The sequence below is a fragment of the Oryzias latipes genome, chromosome 10, assembly GCF_002234675.1.
Source record: "Oryzias latipes chromosome 10, ASM223467v1".
Lineage (NCBI taxonomy): Eukaryota > Metazoa > Chordata > Actinopteri > Beloniformes > Adrianichthyidae > Oryzias > Oryzias latipes.
The window spans coordinates 18,742,950-18,758,852 of NC_019868.2; the positions used below are offsets into that span (position 1 = coordinate 18,742,950).

General features: G+C 38.8%; 1 protein-coding gene across 5 annotated transcripts in view; it reads left to right on the forward strand.

The window, feature by feature from the left end:
* Positions 1-15,903, forward strand: part of LOC101171999 (glutamate receptor 3) — a 93,745-nt gene that overhangs the window by 22,715 nt on the left and 55,127 nt on the right. For all 5 annotated transcript variants that reach the window (XR_002291017.1, XM_023959271.1, XM_011480313.2 and 2 more), the window contains exon 3: positions 12,340-12,579. Coding sequence is in view for 4 of the 5 variants with exons in the window: in XM_023959271.1 (XP_023815039.1) it covers positions 12,340-12,579 (240 nt within the window). In the remaining variant the exon portion in view is untranslated. The remainder of the gene's footprint in view (positions 1-12,339; positions 12,580-15,903) is intronic.

The window sequence follows — 15,903 nt, forward strand, 5'->3', positions numbered from 1 at the left end:
GGGGGGGGGGGTTGCCAAAGTTGTTATTATAACTTAGAAAAAAAAAATCAACATTAATTAAGTTTTGGGCAGTGAAAAATTTAGTTGGCATGACAAAAAACCTTTTATAACTGCTTCACTAATATGTATATCACCGCCTCGTTCATTTTTAGTTCAAATTGATTCAAATTTAACGGGGAAAAATCCTATTTGAAAGATCTAACTTAAAACTGCTAACATTTGAAACTTGAGCATAGAATTTCTAAGAATTTACAGTATTTTCTGCCTTAATTTGTTTCTAAAAACAACTGTACACCTTATAACCTGGAATGCCTTATATATGGAATTATTGTGGTTGTGTTTACTGATGTCAAAGCAATTTTGAGAGGTATATATATATATAAATTATATATATTATATTATATATAAATTCTGTCAACTGAACGTTTAATGAGAAAAACATCTGTGTGTGTGATATTTGCAACATTGGCACACAAATTCAAGGCATGTTCCCATGTACATATGCAGCAAAGCCCGAAGAAGAATTGGAAACTGTTGTGTTTTCTTTGAACTCTCGTGTCTTCCTTTTGCCCTCTTTCTTTTTTCCTACTGAAAACAGCAGATGGGGCAGTGAAAAATCTGACCCGGCAGCTCAAACATTTTACAGATGACAGCTCACTTTGCAAGAAAACAAATACATGAGAAGACCCAATTTTAATTGGGGTTTTGCAGTGAATTTACTTATATGAAAGTGTCTAACAGAGCAAACTAATATAAAGGACGAATCTGTTCCTTTTGCGAAGCACTTGACATTTTTTTTACAAGTGCCTCACAAGCGATTTATGACACAATAAAGTAGCATTTTGATGATGGTTTTATACCTTCATGCTATGAAAGGATGTAGGTGCTTGTGTTTGTGCCTTCAACAAATAAGCATTGTTCATTTTTTTATATCAACATTTGCAAAGCTCTTTTTATTGTAAAACCTGCTATATTGCTTTTTAGCAGACGTTTTTTCTCAAAAATGTGATTTATTTTGTGGAGTACAATCTATACACAGGCTTTAGCATTTTTTCTCTAATAACTTTGTAAAACTCCCCTCTAGGTTTTTTTTTACCATCCTTTTTTTAAAATATATTATCTGGAGAGCACTTCCCTCAATGTGTGTCTTTTATCCTGGCCTGAAGAGACATTTTTCACAGCTTTTGTACACATTCACAAGTGATTTGTTTTAAAGAATTTAGGTCAATCAATTCAAATGAAAAATCTGTCGTTAATACTTCAATTAAAACATTTTACTCCTCTGTCATATCTAATATGCATGTGTGGTTCTATTTTGCTTTGATTAGCTGAAGTTAGCAGATAATTTGAAGTCTAAATAAAAATTCCAGAAGTTGATTCAGAAGGACTTCTAACAGCTTTCTTTTATCGGCTCAAAGCACCTCTGCAGTTGAGTAGTTCTTGAATCTGGGTCTGCCATTTGAGTTAACAGTCTGTAGCACTTCACATCTCTGTATGACAAGAGCTGATGCAATCCCCCTAGGCACTTACAAGATATCTCCCTGTGACAGCATTCCTTCTTCATTTTGGGTTTGGAATGGCTGTTCTTGATGCTGGCAAATGGGTTTGGGAGGATCCAAAAGGACCAGTGAGGAGGACTAAATGAGGAAGGGGACAGAGATACAGGAAGTAACCAAGAGGAGAGATGGATGAAGCAGAGATTAAAATATATATTTTGTGACAGAGGAGAGAAAAGCAGCTAATCACTGTGACATTTACTTTTCTTGACCCACCCAAGCCTGTGCAGGATACTAGGTCGACCACGAAGGGTCTAAATGCTGACTGAACGAAGACGCCTTTTTTTACATATTTTTTGAATTAGCCCAATGTGCCTACAGGACATCATGCATCCATCTGAATGAGCATTTCAGCTCAGTCATCTCAAGTGATGCATTGGAAATGTAACATCCCTGTAGCACTGTTGAGTGGCCTGATTATAGATGGGAATGAGGGCAGCACACTGTGTGTGCTTGACCAGTGAACTGGAGAAGGGATGCATAGTTTCCCTGCAGCAGGGGAAGGGGGGAGGCATGGTTAGCTGCAGAGAAAAAAAGAAAAAAGACTAAATGGGATTAAAGAAAACTGAAAAAAGAATGGGCAGATTAGAAAGAGCAATGTTTTGTGGTGTGCTGTTTACCGCTTAGACCTATGCAAGATTCTGTAATGACTGTCGGCGTGCACAGGGCCGCCTTACTTAAGTAAATTAGCATTATTGAAATTCCAGGTGATGCTCTCAGAATCATATTAACAGACGCATTATTTCTCCTGAGTTAAAGATGGGGGCAGCCACCTATATTTCCACACAGAGCACAACATTTATTTTCTTTTTATTTAATTACAGAAAGATAAAGCTGAGGCTAGGGGATTTCTTCAGTGCAGCCTCGATCCCTGTACCGCGCTGTGTCCTCTGTTCCTCCCAAAGTCCAACACCTACAGTATATTTGGTCCACTGACAGCGCAGGATGATATTATGAGGGAAGCGGCCTGAGAGGAGAACGCAAGAGGCACTCAGCTGGAGAGAAGTACCACCATGCTTGAAGAGGAGTGTGCTTTGGGGGATGACCAGATGGCTGAGGCAAAGAAGCAAGCAACAAAAGAAGGAGCCTAATAGAGTAGTGGAGATAAAGGAGACAGGAGTGGAGGGAGACATTGAGGTGGATAAGGAGGAGATCACTCCTGCATGGAAAAAAAAATCTATAAGAAAGTGCCTGAAAGACTACAAACTGTAGAGAAGAACTGCTGTGTAAATGTATCACAGAAATAAATACTTCAGTTTTGTTACTGTAAATCAATTATTATTAATATATATGTTTGCACACTAAGCTGCATTTTTGCACTGAGGCTGAAAAAATATCCAACATATCTACAGTTTGCCCTTAGAAAGTTGTAACTTTTTTGATTTTATTGAACTTTCTGCTGACGTGTCTTACCGTCTCTGAAGAAACAAGGCAGTTGACTTGTCAGTTTGATCTATCTCATTTTTCATTTTTTTTTCCACTTTACATGAAAAAAATTACTTTGGGGATTCTTTTGGTACTCTATAACTAGTGAAATTGTATTGCAGTGCATCCGACAACTAAAATAAATTTATTTCAAGACCATTAAGACCAAAAAGAGACACCTGGGAAACATTCTTAAAAATTGTTGAAAACACAAATACATGATTTTGAATTTAAATTATGAGATATAGGATATTAGCACACAAAGTAGTAAGATAAAGTGCCAAATACATTATGGGATGTTCCTCAGCAGTCTTATCTTACAGCATCATAACAAAAAAATTAATCTTAATCTGAAAAGCATTCCTCTGAAACCTCAGCAACTAGTTCCACATCAGTGGAGCCCAAAGGACAAAGAGTTTAATTCCAGTTCTTTCTTCTTCTTTTTTTGGAGATCACAATAAAACTGCAATTTGGGCTCATTTGGAGTAGACTATTAAAAGAATGTAGGGTACAGGGTGACATTTTAATTGAATAACTAAGCAGATTAAACAAAATCATCTTTTTTTTATTTTGCTTGTCTTGTTTCAAATAAGGGTATACCTTTCATTGGCAATACTATGCTATCCAAAAAACACAAGTGTTCTACAGTACATGAAGTGTTTTCAAAAAAGGTGATCAAACTACAGCTTTACAAAGATGCCAAAATGCTCTCTAGGCCAATTTACCCTAAATCACCCATTTCACCAAGCTCTATTGACAAAAACAGCTGAGTATAAATGAATATATTGACACTAAAGAAAATAGACTTTTTTTGACAGACTTCATTAAAAAGAAGGAAAATGTTATTTCAACCAATTAAAAGTAAAATGTGGATCTGCTCAAATAAATACATGAATACTTTTTTAGATTTAGTAAAATCTAAAAAGTAAATAAGATACAAAATTATCAGGTTTTAATTTTTTTTTTTTTGGCTAACAACAATGTGTGGTTCAAGATGGTAAACAAAAGTATTAAAGACATTTCAAAAAATGTTTTAAAAAACCCTCACCAGTGAAAAACTTCCCTGCCACAGCAGGGGGTTTCTCTCATCTTTTGCCAGCAGTTCTTCTTCAGCTGTCTCCTCAAAACCTTTCCTCATGCCACAAAGAAGGATTTCCTAAAGAATCGCGTTGTGCTTTATTTCATCTGGACAGTTATCACTGCTGCGGCTCCGCCCTCTTTTCCCTCCGTTTCATCTTTGATGGCTTTTGAGTTTCCGTCAGCGCCTCAGACAATACTCTCATTCTAAAAGCATTTATCTTTTCATGCTTAATGGATTGTGCCTTGAAGGGTGTATCTACCAAGGTTGTTGTGTACAAAGTGGTCATAAGTTATTTTAGTCAGGACATATTTCAACGCGGTGTACCGTGAGAGTCATGTTTACATCTTCTGTGAGCCATGTTTCAACCTCAGAGTCTGAGTTCTGAAGAGATTCAGCATCAGCATAAGGTTTGACCTTAAAAAAAAATCACATCAAATTCACAGGAAAGTGAATAAGTGACATCAGTATTGGTTTTATAACATCCACATCCTGCAGAGTGGAAGCATAGCTCTTGATTTGCTTATCGACATAAAGTCTCAGGGAGATGGTCTCATGCAACTTTAACACCTGAGTTATCTGATGTGAACCCCACCTGGTGGGAAGATCTGTCCCCGGCGTGTGGTGGAGTTTAAGCAAAGGAGTCAGCAAGTGTTAGAGAAGCATGTCAGGCTTTAAATCTTTCTTCAGCTCTCTTTTCTCCATGGAAATAGTGACAAAAGCATCTCAAGGCTTTTTTTTATTTTTTTTTTGTAATTTCTTGATCATGCTTTGCTGGTGACTATATTTGTGCCTGAAAGAATGGTTCTGATGCAGATGATGGAGGAAAAAATGGGTTTGTGGATGAATTTGCTGCTGACAATACTCTGATTCTTGGAAGAATGAAAGTATTTTATCACTGCTGAATTCTTGCATTACAGCAGTCACTCAAATACTTCACATTTGGGCTGTTTTTTGTTCCTTCCAACATTTATAACATTCTCGTCTTCATCGTCTCCTTTATCTCATTGAACTCTGACATGCTGACATGAGCAATCATTTGAACGTTGTCATGTGTGCAGTTGCAGGGTGACGGATTTACAAAGCCTCCAGCTTCTGCTCATGGATTGAAAACCAATATGGAAGTCTCAAATGTTGCCATTCCTTCATGTGATGACTGAAGGATGGTTGCAAAGGGCAGCAAGTTCTCCTTGAGTCCATGGTTTATAGATTGATTTTACAGCAGAAACATACTTAATGTCAATCTGGTTTAATATATCTATGATTGTTGCATTATATTTTATTTATAAAAAAAAAATATATGTTTGTTTGTTTGTTTGTAATTATCTGTGTGTGGGGGGTTAAATGCTTGATTTTAATGTAGCTCGGATTTTTATATTATTAGAAGCATGATTTTTCTTTTTCTTTTTTGTATTGGCTGGTAGGTGGACTAAAAATATCTATGCATTGTTTAGTTCCACTCTGCTGTTGAAGAGGGAGGAGATGACTCTGACCAGTGCTCTCCTTTCACTTTCATATTCACTTTCGATATCCTAAAGATCATTCTAAAATGATTCCTCTGAGCCCTCACCGCCCCTTGCCAAATTTGGTATTAACTCCCATCGACTACCTCATTGACTTTTTGATTGGAAGGTGGGTGGACCCAACAGAGCTTTTACTTTTACTTTGAGACTTTACCTGTGTTTTACCGCCCATGTGTCCTTTTCAGATGTGGGCGGAGTAAATTCTAGTAAATGATCCCACCCCACTGAAGGCTTAAGAAATGACATTCAAGATTATCTGTGCAGTATAAATACATGTCTGAATTTCCAATATGATTCAAGCTGTAACTTTGTTCCAGAAGTATCATCACAAGTATCTTTTTTTGCATTTTGTGTTTTATTGCCGATTCAGATCATTTATTTTGTACAAATTTTTACCAAAATCACCATTCTAGCAAAATTGGCCATAGAAGGGAAACTTTTGCTTTACTGCAAGTTTAACCAAATTTGACATGAGAGTGAATTTTATAAAGAAAACATTGCATGTGTCCTCTCATGTAACCTCAAAGAAGAAGAGACAATTTAAACCCAAATCTTTCCATGTTTATGTGTCAAAAGTTTCTTTCAGAAAAATGTAAACTTTGCATTGCCCTTTGTGAGTTATTGACTTGTGGCCTGCTTTGGATAAACGTCTACTGAATTAGCATAATTATATACTTAGTTCTAGTTTAGTCACATGACATTGAGATAAAATCCAAGATGCATAGCTTTTTTTTCATCTTCAAAAAAGTCAAGGACACAAAAGGTTACTGTTTGTCATCTTCTCCATCCCTCAGACTTTAACGAATCTTGAAGCTCTGCCAGCTCTGATCACTTCCCGCCTGCAACATATAAACCCCTTCTGCAACACCAAAGACTGGAGATGTGGCATCACTGGTTGGTTGGCCTCTAACCATGGAAATGTGCCAGTAGTGATTAAGAGAGAAAACAAGAAGCTTCTGCACAGCTCAGCTTAAAGCACTCCTCTGAAAAATCAATAAAACTGCTTCCATTATTTGGATATTGGAATTTGGCTGGAATTCCATGAGTTTACAGTGAACATATATAAAGCAGCTTTCAGCCTTTAACCTAGTGGAAATGACGCTTGTGTAGACAGACTCTTAAAAAAACTGGTTCTAAAGGAGGAACATTGTGATGCAAGTTAAGACGAAGAGTTCAGCATGATTTGCGGTTAAGGGGCAGAGCTGCAGAATGCTGCCAGATCTGGTGCGGCGTGACTAACCCAGTGATGACCCCAAAACGGAACCCTTCAGCTCTCGTCTGTAACATCTTCATAAACTTTACCGCCACGAAAAACGCCAGCTTGGGTCACCCTAGGTAACCTTGCTTTTGGGATCCTGCTCTGCCAACATTTCTACTACAATAAGGTGGAGAGAACTCAAAAAGGAGCAACACAAAGAGACTGTTTCACTGAGGGGGGGGTTGAACAGAAAGCTCAAAGCTCACCCCCAAAACAAAAGGATGACTCGTGGAGGGGAAAAGTTGCCACATATGTGCCAGTATTGGCCCAAATTGAGAAAGAGAGCAGGACAAACTGGGCCTTGACAAGGCCTGAAACTCTTACTTGCTCTTTTTTATTGTGGGCGACGGCAGCACTCCCTCACAATACCGCTGTCCAACCTGTTGAGTCACACATCAAGCAGCTGCGTGTGTGCTTGTCTCGTCGTGTTAAGCTGCGTTTTTTGTGTGGTGTTCCTGGAAGTGGGGCCTCTGTGAGGACAGATAGAGGGTGGGAATAGAATTAAAACGGATATCACAACAGTGGCTAGGTCTTTCATTTATGCAGCGGTTGTGGTTCAAGGACAAACACGTGAACCGTGTCACGCTGTCCTTTGTGCGTCACAGAAGCTTGCACATGCATTCTTAAAAACAAAACCTCTCAGGGCGGCAAAAAAATAATACAAACAAATGTATTTTTTCTGTGAAGTATAGCATTTTATCCTTGATTAGGATGAAAGCACAGATCCAGACTGTCATGTTGATGATTGATTGTCTTCAGCACAGAGGACACTAACTCTACATTTAAAGAAAAAGCCAAAGGTATATCTCAAGTGTGTCGCCATCTGACTCAAGTAGATATCCATCAACCAGTCAGACGCAAAAGCCTGACACATACTTTACATAAAATTGGATGGAGACATCCTCACTGTCGACCAACAGCTTTGCTGGAATACAAAAAGTGTTTACGGATGTTGACAATGGTTGATTAACCACTGGGAACCCTTGAGAGTCAATCAGAGTGAGTGAACAGGCAGTCCTGATTGGTGGGAAAGCAAAAAAACATCTGCAGCTCTTGGTATTAGTTTACACATTAATGGCTTCTGACTCGCTCCAGACTTACAGTTTATGCCGTCCCACTAGAGTGTATGATGAAAATGCAGAGCGTTTTTATTTTGTCCCTGAAGAAATGTCATATGCATATTCTGATAAACAAAAAGCTCTCTGCATTCTTGAGATGCTCAGTCCCTGAAGTGCTTGTTCAGATTTGTTAGACAATATTAAAATAACTGTTCTTTTATTCTATGCTTTTGGTGACTTCAGATTACAGTCTCGCTTTCGTGTCAAAGACAGTTTTTTCCTACTTCCACACATATTCTTCTGCAGCAACTTGCACAGATTAAGAAAAAATGTTTGTGTAATGTTAATGAAAGCAGAACTGCTTCCATTTAGCAGAAAGAGATGTCTGTTTCAGCTAGCAGGGAGCTTTTGCAGCAGTAGCTGTCACAGCTGCTGCGAACGCTGCAGTGACTTGTTCATTTTGGGTGAGGAAGCAGAGCGATAACTGGTCGGAGCTCCTGTTGGGAGCTGTAGAGCTCCAATGAATGGTGTGACGTTTCTATTCCTCGGCTGCCACTTTGTTCTGGCACAAACACGTATGCTGCAGTGCTTACATTTGTGAGCTGCTATCATTAAATCTGTCCACCTCCTGCTAGAATTCTGGGGGGGTTTGTGTGCATGGTGCATTAACGCAGAATGTGTGCAGATACAAATGAATGAATAGCATCCCATTAGACCCCAGAATACAACCTGGGTTTGTGAAACTAGTTCATGTAATATATTTTTGTATTTTTCCACACAGTATTTGTTGTGGAAAATGCAGATTTCCAAAATAAGATTATGAATGTAAACAATAATATTGACACAGTCTCAGATTTTTGATGAAAAATGAGTTATGTTGTTAAATTGGGCTTGAAAAATCTTGATGAACTTTAATTTAAAAAAGACATACTGTAAGTAGTGTGTAATGATCACATACAAATCAGGATATCAAAATAGATTACTTTAAGCTTCCTGCTTAATGAAAGTAAATCAGTCTAAGCCCTCTCTACCTGGCCAGAGTTAGACTCCAAATTCACATTCTAGTGGTCAATAAACTGTAAATAACAGCTCAATTATACTAAGTCATTAAAGAGATTGTAATGAACTGGCTGTAACTCCTTGCAGCAGAAATTGTACTCTCCTGCTGTTCTAGTGACCAATTTAGACAGACATGGTGGAGGAAACGGCAGGTTTTGGTTTCTGAAGAAACTTCTTCTTTTTTTTTTTTTTGCGTAAGTGAAATTGATACGATCTTGTATAAAAATCCCCTGAAATTTCTTGTTGAATTACAAAAATCTATCATGCAAATCAAACATTGCATGTACAGTTGGTTAATTAAAATGGTGGTGGAGGGTTCATTTTTATAACAGATGCAATCTGTTCTCAGCACAAGGGCCCTAAGGTTGAAAAAGAAACTGGGAATAGAAGGGATATCTGATCGCAGGGGACAGCTAGCATTTAAAGAGGAATGGAGCAGCTGATAATAGTTTTTAAAGATGGATTCTCTACTGTTGCAGTTCAGGACGGCTATACCTGCATTACGTTGGATGTTAAATAGACGAGCAAAGTGCAGTTGGATTGGGTCAGACAGGCTTTTAGTGTGAAAGCACTCTGAGTGGCTGCCAAAACTTAGAAAAAAAAGAAAAAAGAAAACACTACCGGTAAGGAACATAAATGCTGTCCATTTAAAGTTTCTTACGATAAAAAAGACATTGAATGACTGATAAAAACTGAAAACACTGCTTTCTATAATTCTAGTGACAGCCAAATGAAAATTATATTTTAAAAGGCACTCACATGTTTTTCTGTGATACTTTTTGTCCAATCATAGTCTCAGAAATGTGTCATTTTAATAATGCGACACACATACTAGAGTCCTGTATTAACCGACAAACATTCAGCAACAGTGAGTGTCAAACTAATTGCTCATGAGAACTCCAACAGCTATCACAACTTGAAACTTAAATGGCACTACCTCTGATAAGTAGCTAAAATAGCTTATTTTTGTTTGAACCACAAAGGCAAAGAAAAGTAATGCCTAAATTGACTGCCTTTTTTCACCACCTAAAGCTTTTTCTCTTATTACAACTCTATACGAGTATGATTGAATCCATTCCACTCTTCATAGTTCTTTGTTTTTTTAACAAAATAATTCTTTGTGAACTGGTTTTATTTGAATTTAAACTCATGAAATGAGACTCTGATAAGATGTGAAATCAAAATCTAGAAACAATATATCACTGACCCCCCCCCCCCCCCCCCCCTACACACACACACACCTACACACTTACGTTCACAAAGAATAGGATCCCCCTGATTAAAGCAAGGTGGCACATATACATATATAAAAACTGTGACACAGACTTTCAGTTATGTAAGAGGCTGGAACACCTCTTCCCCCCACCTTCTCACTGGGCAAACATTAGGCATAGCAGAGATTGACAGCTCAAGTAAATGAGAAAATCCAGATTTTATTGAGGTTATAAAAGCTACCCGGGTGCTCCCATGGCCTGTTGTTACTGTGATATTTCTTTGTGTTTTTTTTCCCATCAGCCACTGTCATGAGCTTCCCCACACTGTGCACTTTGTATCTCCGAAGTTTCTGTGCTGCTGTGATGCTAGAAAATTGTGTCTTTGAAGGCTTCGTTGACATACCGCTCATGATTAACTGTTTAATTTCGAGCCGATGGCAAATGCGACATTTCCACTCTGCTGTCTTTAAGAGGTATATCTGAAGCAAAAGTGAGGAACTTGAATACATAACCTAGCATTGGCTGTCTGACTTATTGCCACTGCTTTAAAATGCATGTATGACAACAGCACTAAGGCACAACACGTTTGTGTTTAGTTACAAACTGCAGCTGACTGGATCCTGCAGTTAACTTTAAATTTGAGATCAAAGTCGCATTCCAAACGGACGTGTGGTATTTTAAATCATAAATAGGTCAAGAACAGAGGGGTAAATTCCAGGCCTGGAGGGCCAGTGCCCTGCATGTTTTTCAACCAACTGGCCATTGTGCCTTCTTATTGGCAAAACACACTTGATCCAGGTGATCAGCATTAGGTAGGGCAGAGTTTTGAAAAAACTGCTGGATGTCAGTTATCGAGCGCTTGACAGTATATGAGAACTGGACTGAGCGGCCACTACCCCCTCAAGTTTCAAACAGGAAGCACCCGCTGGCTCCAAGAAGCCAAAATCCTATAGACTTCTTGAGAAAAAAACAGCTAACTACTCAGTCATATTTGTGAGAATCACCATCTTTGCCCTTCCAAGTTTTTATATGTTTTTACGAAAATCCTAATTTTTTTATGATAGTTTTTTTTTGCAGTGGAAGTTAATCAAGTTGTAAAGTGGCCAATCAGAAGCCTCAATAAAAGTATTTGGTTTCACATGGAATGTTTGAAGCATTTGATTGACACATTCCCCTGGGTCTGCTTTTAAGTGATAGGGGTGTGAAATTCCAACAATCTCACTCCCGATTGGCAAGGGTAGTTGCTGTACAAATGCTGGACCAACATGATGATTTTCACATCACTAAAAAAAAAAAAAAAGGCGACTGAATTGATTTCATTTGGTTGGAGCCGAAGTACCATTTTTTATGGGTGTTGACATCACACTCACTCGGTCCAATTCTTATATAGCAAATGGGTCCAACACTCCCAGTCTAGAATAACCTTGATGGGCGTGTCCCAGGAGCTGTGAGGTCAGTTTATCTCAGTAATTTGCCCAACTGTATAAAGGTAAGTATTAGTTAAGTCACATCCGTCACAAATTGCACCTGTCCCAAAACTAAACTCTGGCTTCAAATTGGCCTGAATACTGAACAGTGACGTCATCACAACCAATTTTCCAAGCCTTTCTTTTCACCAATTTCTTTGTGAACAAAATAAAACACCTAAACTCTTTCATGACAATCTGTCATTATCATTATTCTTTTTGTTGTACTGTATAATAACAAAGCTCAGAGAGATGGTGCAGTACCTTTTTAGGGACCCCATCAGCAAAATGGTTTGAATATAATGCCTAGTAGCTTCAGCCAAACTCTAATATAAAATAAATTGAAAAACTCTAAAATTATATATTTTTAAAAGTAAAAAATAAAAAATACAAGAGAAAAAGATTAGAGTGGAACGCTTAATGTCAGATTTGGGACATTGCTACTATTTTTTACTTGTATTAAACGAACATTTGTTTCTAAAATTCTTGAAAATATTGGGCTGTATGTTTAAAGTTTTTGAATTGCGTTGTGGTGATTCATGAAGTCTGTTAGACCCTGGTGACCCTCTGACTGGCTGTCAGTGCTTTGTCACACACTAAAGCATTTCTGCCTGAACTGATGTGGCCCACATTTTAGAAAGTGCATACATGCTGACCACTGCTGTAATGCTTGTGCTCTTCTGTGCTCTGCTGTCCCTGCAGTTTGCTCTCAGTTCTCCCGCGGGGTGTACGCCATCTTTGGATTCTACGACAAGAAGTCCATGAACACCTTGACCTCGTTCTGTGGTGCTCTGCACACCTCATTTGTCACGCCCAGTTACCCCACCGACAATGAGGTACAGTTCGTCATCCAGATGAGGCCTGCCCTGCGGGGGGCGGTCCTCAGCCTGCTGTCGCACTACAAATGGCAGAAGTTTGTCTACCTCTACGACACTGACCGAGGTAAGAGGGAAATCGCAGACCTTGGATCACTCACGTAGCTTGATTTACAACATGAAAACACACAATAAAGAGTAGATCAAACCTGAAACACAACAGAAAGCCTTTAGCTGTAAACACAACACTCTTTATTGAAATAATTTGTTGTTGGGTTAAAAATATATTCACCAGCAGCTCATTGCACTTGTAAAAACAGCATCACACTCAAAGCAATGGCATGTTCCATGAGCAATAACCCCTTGGATCCTTCCAACAGTTGACTGCTTTGTGTCAGTTAATCTTCTGTTTAATCGTGTTGTTGATATTGGCTCGTTTCTCATTTGAAATGAGGTATGTCACAGCTGCCACTGAACGCTTTTATACAGAAATTAGACTCTGCCTCCCAGTGGGGGCTTTTCATTGTGCTCCTTCGCGAGGGTTTTGTGTAGCTCCCATATTGCATTTCATTGTCTACACCACATATCTGACAACCTGTCATCACACCTAAGTGTCAATTCTTCTCATTTCTGATGTCAGAGAGAAAATGAGCTCATTATCTTCCAGCAGAATTTTGCTGCTCCTACAATAACTTTGATTTGTTCACACAGCACCTTGGAAGGTGTGAAGGATATGTTCAGAAAATGACAAACAAAACAAAACAAAATTGACTTCTGTGTTGAGATTCCACAAACTGTGTTCATCCTACAATGGTCCTGCCTTTTTTTTGCCTTATTTATTTGGTAATAATGGGGGAGCCGGTTTAGCTAGTGCTGGTTTGCGGCGCCTTCCGTCCGTGAAACCAGGGTTCGACTCCGGGCTGCTCCCTATTCCCTTCTCTACTTCTGTGCCGGTCCCAAGCCCGGTTGCTTTGAGAGGGTTGCCAAGTTTATCGTGCGACTCGTTTGCTGTGGCGACCCCTGATGGGAAAAAGCCTAAAGGGAAACAAACATTTATTTGGTAATTATGGAAAGGTCCTGACCTGCAGAAGGGCCCCAAGCTTTCTATCTCCTGCAGCCTGTTCTCAGCTTTTTTATGTAATGGTCTGGCCTCACGTCTCTTTCTGCAACTTGCTTTGAGGCAGAATATTTGGAGTGTTTTAGCATAGAGTCCTCTGTCTATCAGTCTACAGGCCTGCATGGTCCAACGCTAAGAGCCTTAATCTTCCACACTGCCTGCAGATAATATGTGGTTAATTAGGGTCATTCTGACTAGGACACTCATTGGATCTTCCCCGCGGACGTTTGCAACCCACATCTTCTTCAGCACAACCACTACAGCCGAGCCCCCATCCATCTGCCTTTCAACTTCTGTCTGGCAAGCCAAACTGTCTGGAGCAGAGTTGGGATATACAGCGGAGGTGTGGAAGGCAGAAATACAAACACTGAGGAGGTGTTGCGGAGACGGAGAGGCACTGATGACAAACTAACATATTCTTTAAAGGCACAAAAGGGCAACAGAGGGAGGGAAAACAAGGATGAAGAAACAAAACATCTATTCAGTCCAGCAATTAAGGCAACAGCAGGCGCTTGTTATTTACAGCCCGTTACCTGTGTAGAGACAATTCCCAGCATAGAACATCGGCGTGCTGAGGCTGATGCCAAGCCACTTTTACCTCTCCCCTTACTGCCAGTGGTGTAAGACGATCCCTTATTAGTGGGAGGACATTGGCCCCAGGAGGGGATTAAAGTTGTTTATTGATGCACTCCATCCAGCACTTTGGGGGGCTTTGACACTTGGCTCATCAAGCAGACAGATGTGTCAAAGAGTCTGTGCTGCTGCTATCAGGTAGTTCAGCTCCTCTGGCAACGTGGACCCTGGCTGTTGGCTACACCAAGAGGAGTCCGATTAAAAATTAATATCTTAACACTGCTGATTTCACCCTCCAGCTCTGAAGCGAAAGAAAACTGACCGACATCTTAGCATGTTTTAGATCTTTTGGAGCTTTGTTTATTTCCCACTCTCTTTCAAGTGATTTGTTTCAACTGTAAAAAGTATGAAAGCATCAAAACTTGCTCTTTAAACCTATTTTATATTTTTTCAAATACGCATATTTCTCTTCTACCATGCACTGCTGTGGAACCTCTTGCTGATTTTCCCTAAGATGTGGGCATTTCAGGGGAAAAGAAAAAACATAATAAACGGTGACATTACTTGAGTCAAAATATATATAGTGTTCCCTCGCCTATCGTGGATTATTATCTTAAAATAACTCGCGATAAGTGAAATGTGCAAAGTAGAATAACAGGTGTTTTAAGGCTGTAAAACCCATCACTACACACTTCATGCACTTTTTTCTGACAGACATGAACATTTTCACACTTTTCTAACTAGTTTAAACTGTAAAAGTTCAATCCTATATTAAGAAATAAGTCCAGTATTAGAGAATGAAAACAGAGATCTGATCGCCATTGAAGACGTATGTTGTCAATGATCTTGAAAGGTTTCATATTTTTCTGAATCAAACTGATCAGGTCCAAAAAAGTGACAGATCTTTTAGCTGATCACTTATCCAATCAATTTATTATCAACTAAGAGTCCTAAAATATATATTAATGAGATCATTTTCTTTCTTTTTCTTCTAGTTTTTGTAGTCTATTGCTGTATTTTATAGTCTATTGTTGTATTTATGTTGCATCTTTTTGAATCCACACAAACAGCTCCTACCATATTCTGCCCGTGCAGAACAAATTTTGCACCAGGGGAAATTAAAAATAAATAAATATATAAATAAACACCTGCAACAAATGACCCTGTGATCCGAATGGGAACTTCAAAGCATCTGAGGAATTTGATCATTTCCTTTAAGACTATTTTATCCCTTTTAATTTGAGCTGGATAAAATAAAATAAAAAAATCATTGATTATCCACAAAAGTGGAAGCAACTTAGCAATTATTCCACAGTCTCCCCTATTACAGGAGAAAATTACGGTGCTAAGGGAAACAATAAACAAATAAATGAATAAAAACAGCTGAGTTCCACCAAGAGGTTTTCGTTCAGTCAATATAAAAGATTAATTACAGCAACACTATTCATTTTGGTCTGTTATTGGAAAGGCGAAAAAAAGGCTTTTAGGCTTTAGTGCAGTGCTTTTTTTCAGTCAGAGAATGATGGTCTTTGCGTCACAGTCTCGAAAGTATTAAAGGGAAATGGAAGGAAATTTGTACCTTAAATGTCAGTTTGAAACCATTTTTTCTATGATCAAACCACAGTGAGGGTAAATAGCATTTGTAGGCAGTGTTACGCTCGTTTAATGACTGGTTGCTCTCCTGTTTCGTGTTTTAATGTATGTGCTAATAAAGGGAGATGTGAGATTCAAACATCTGTCATCTTTTTCGATTCACCCCCC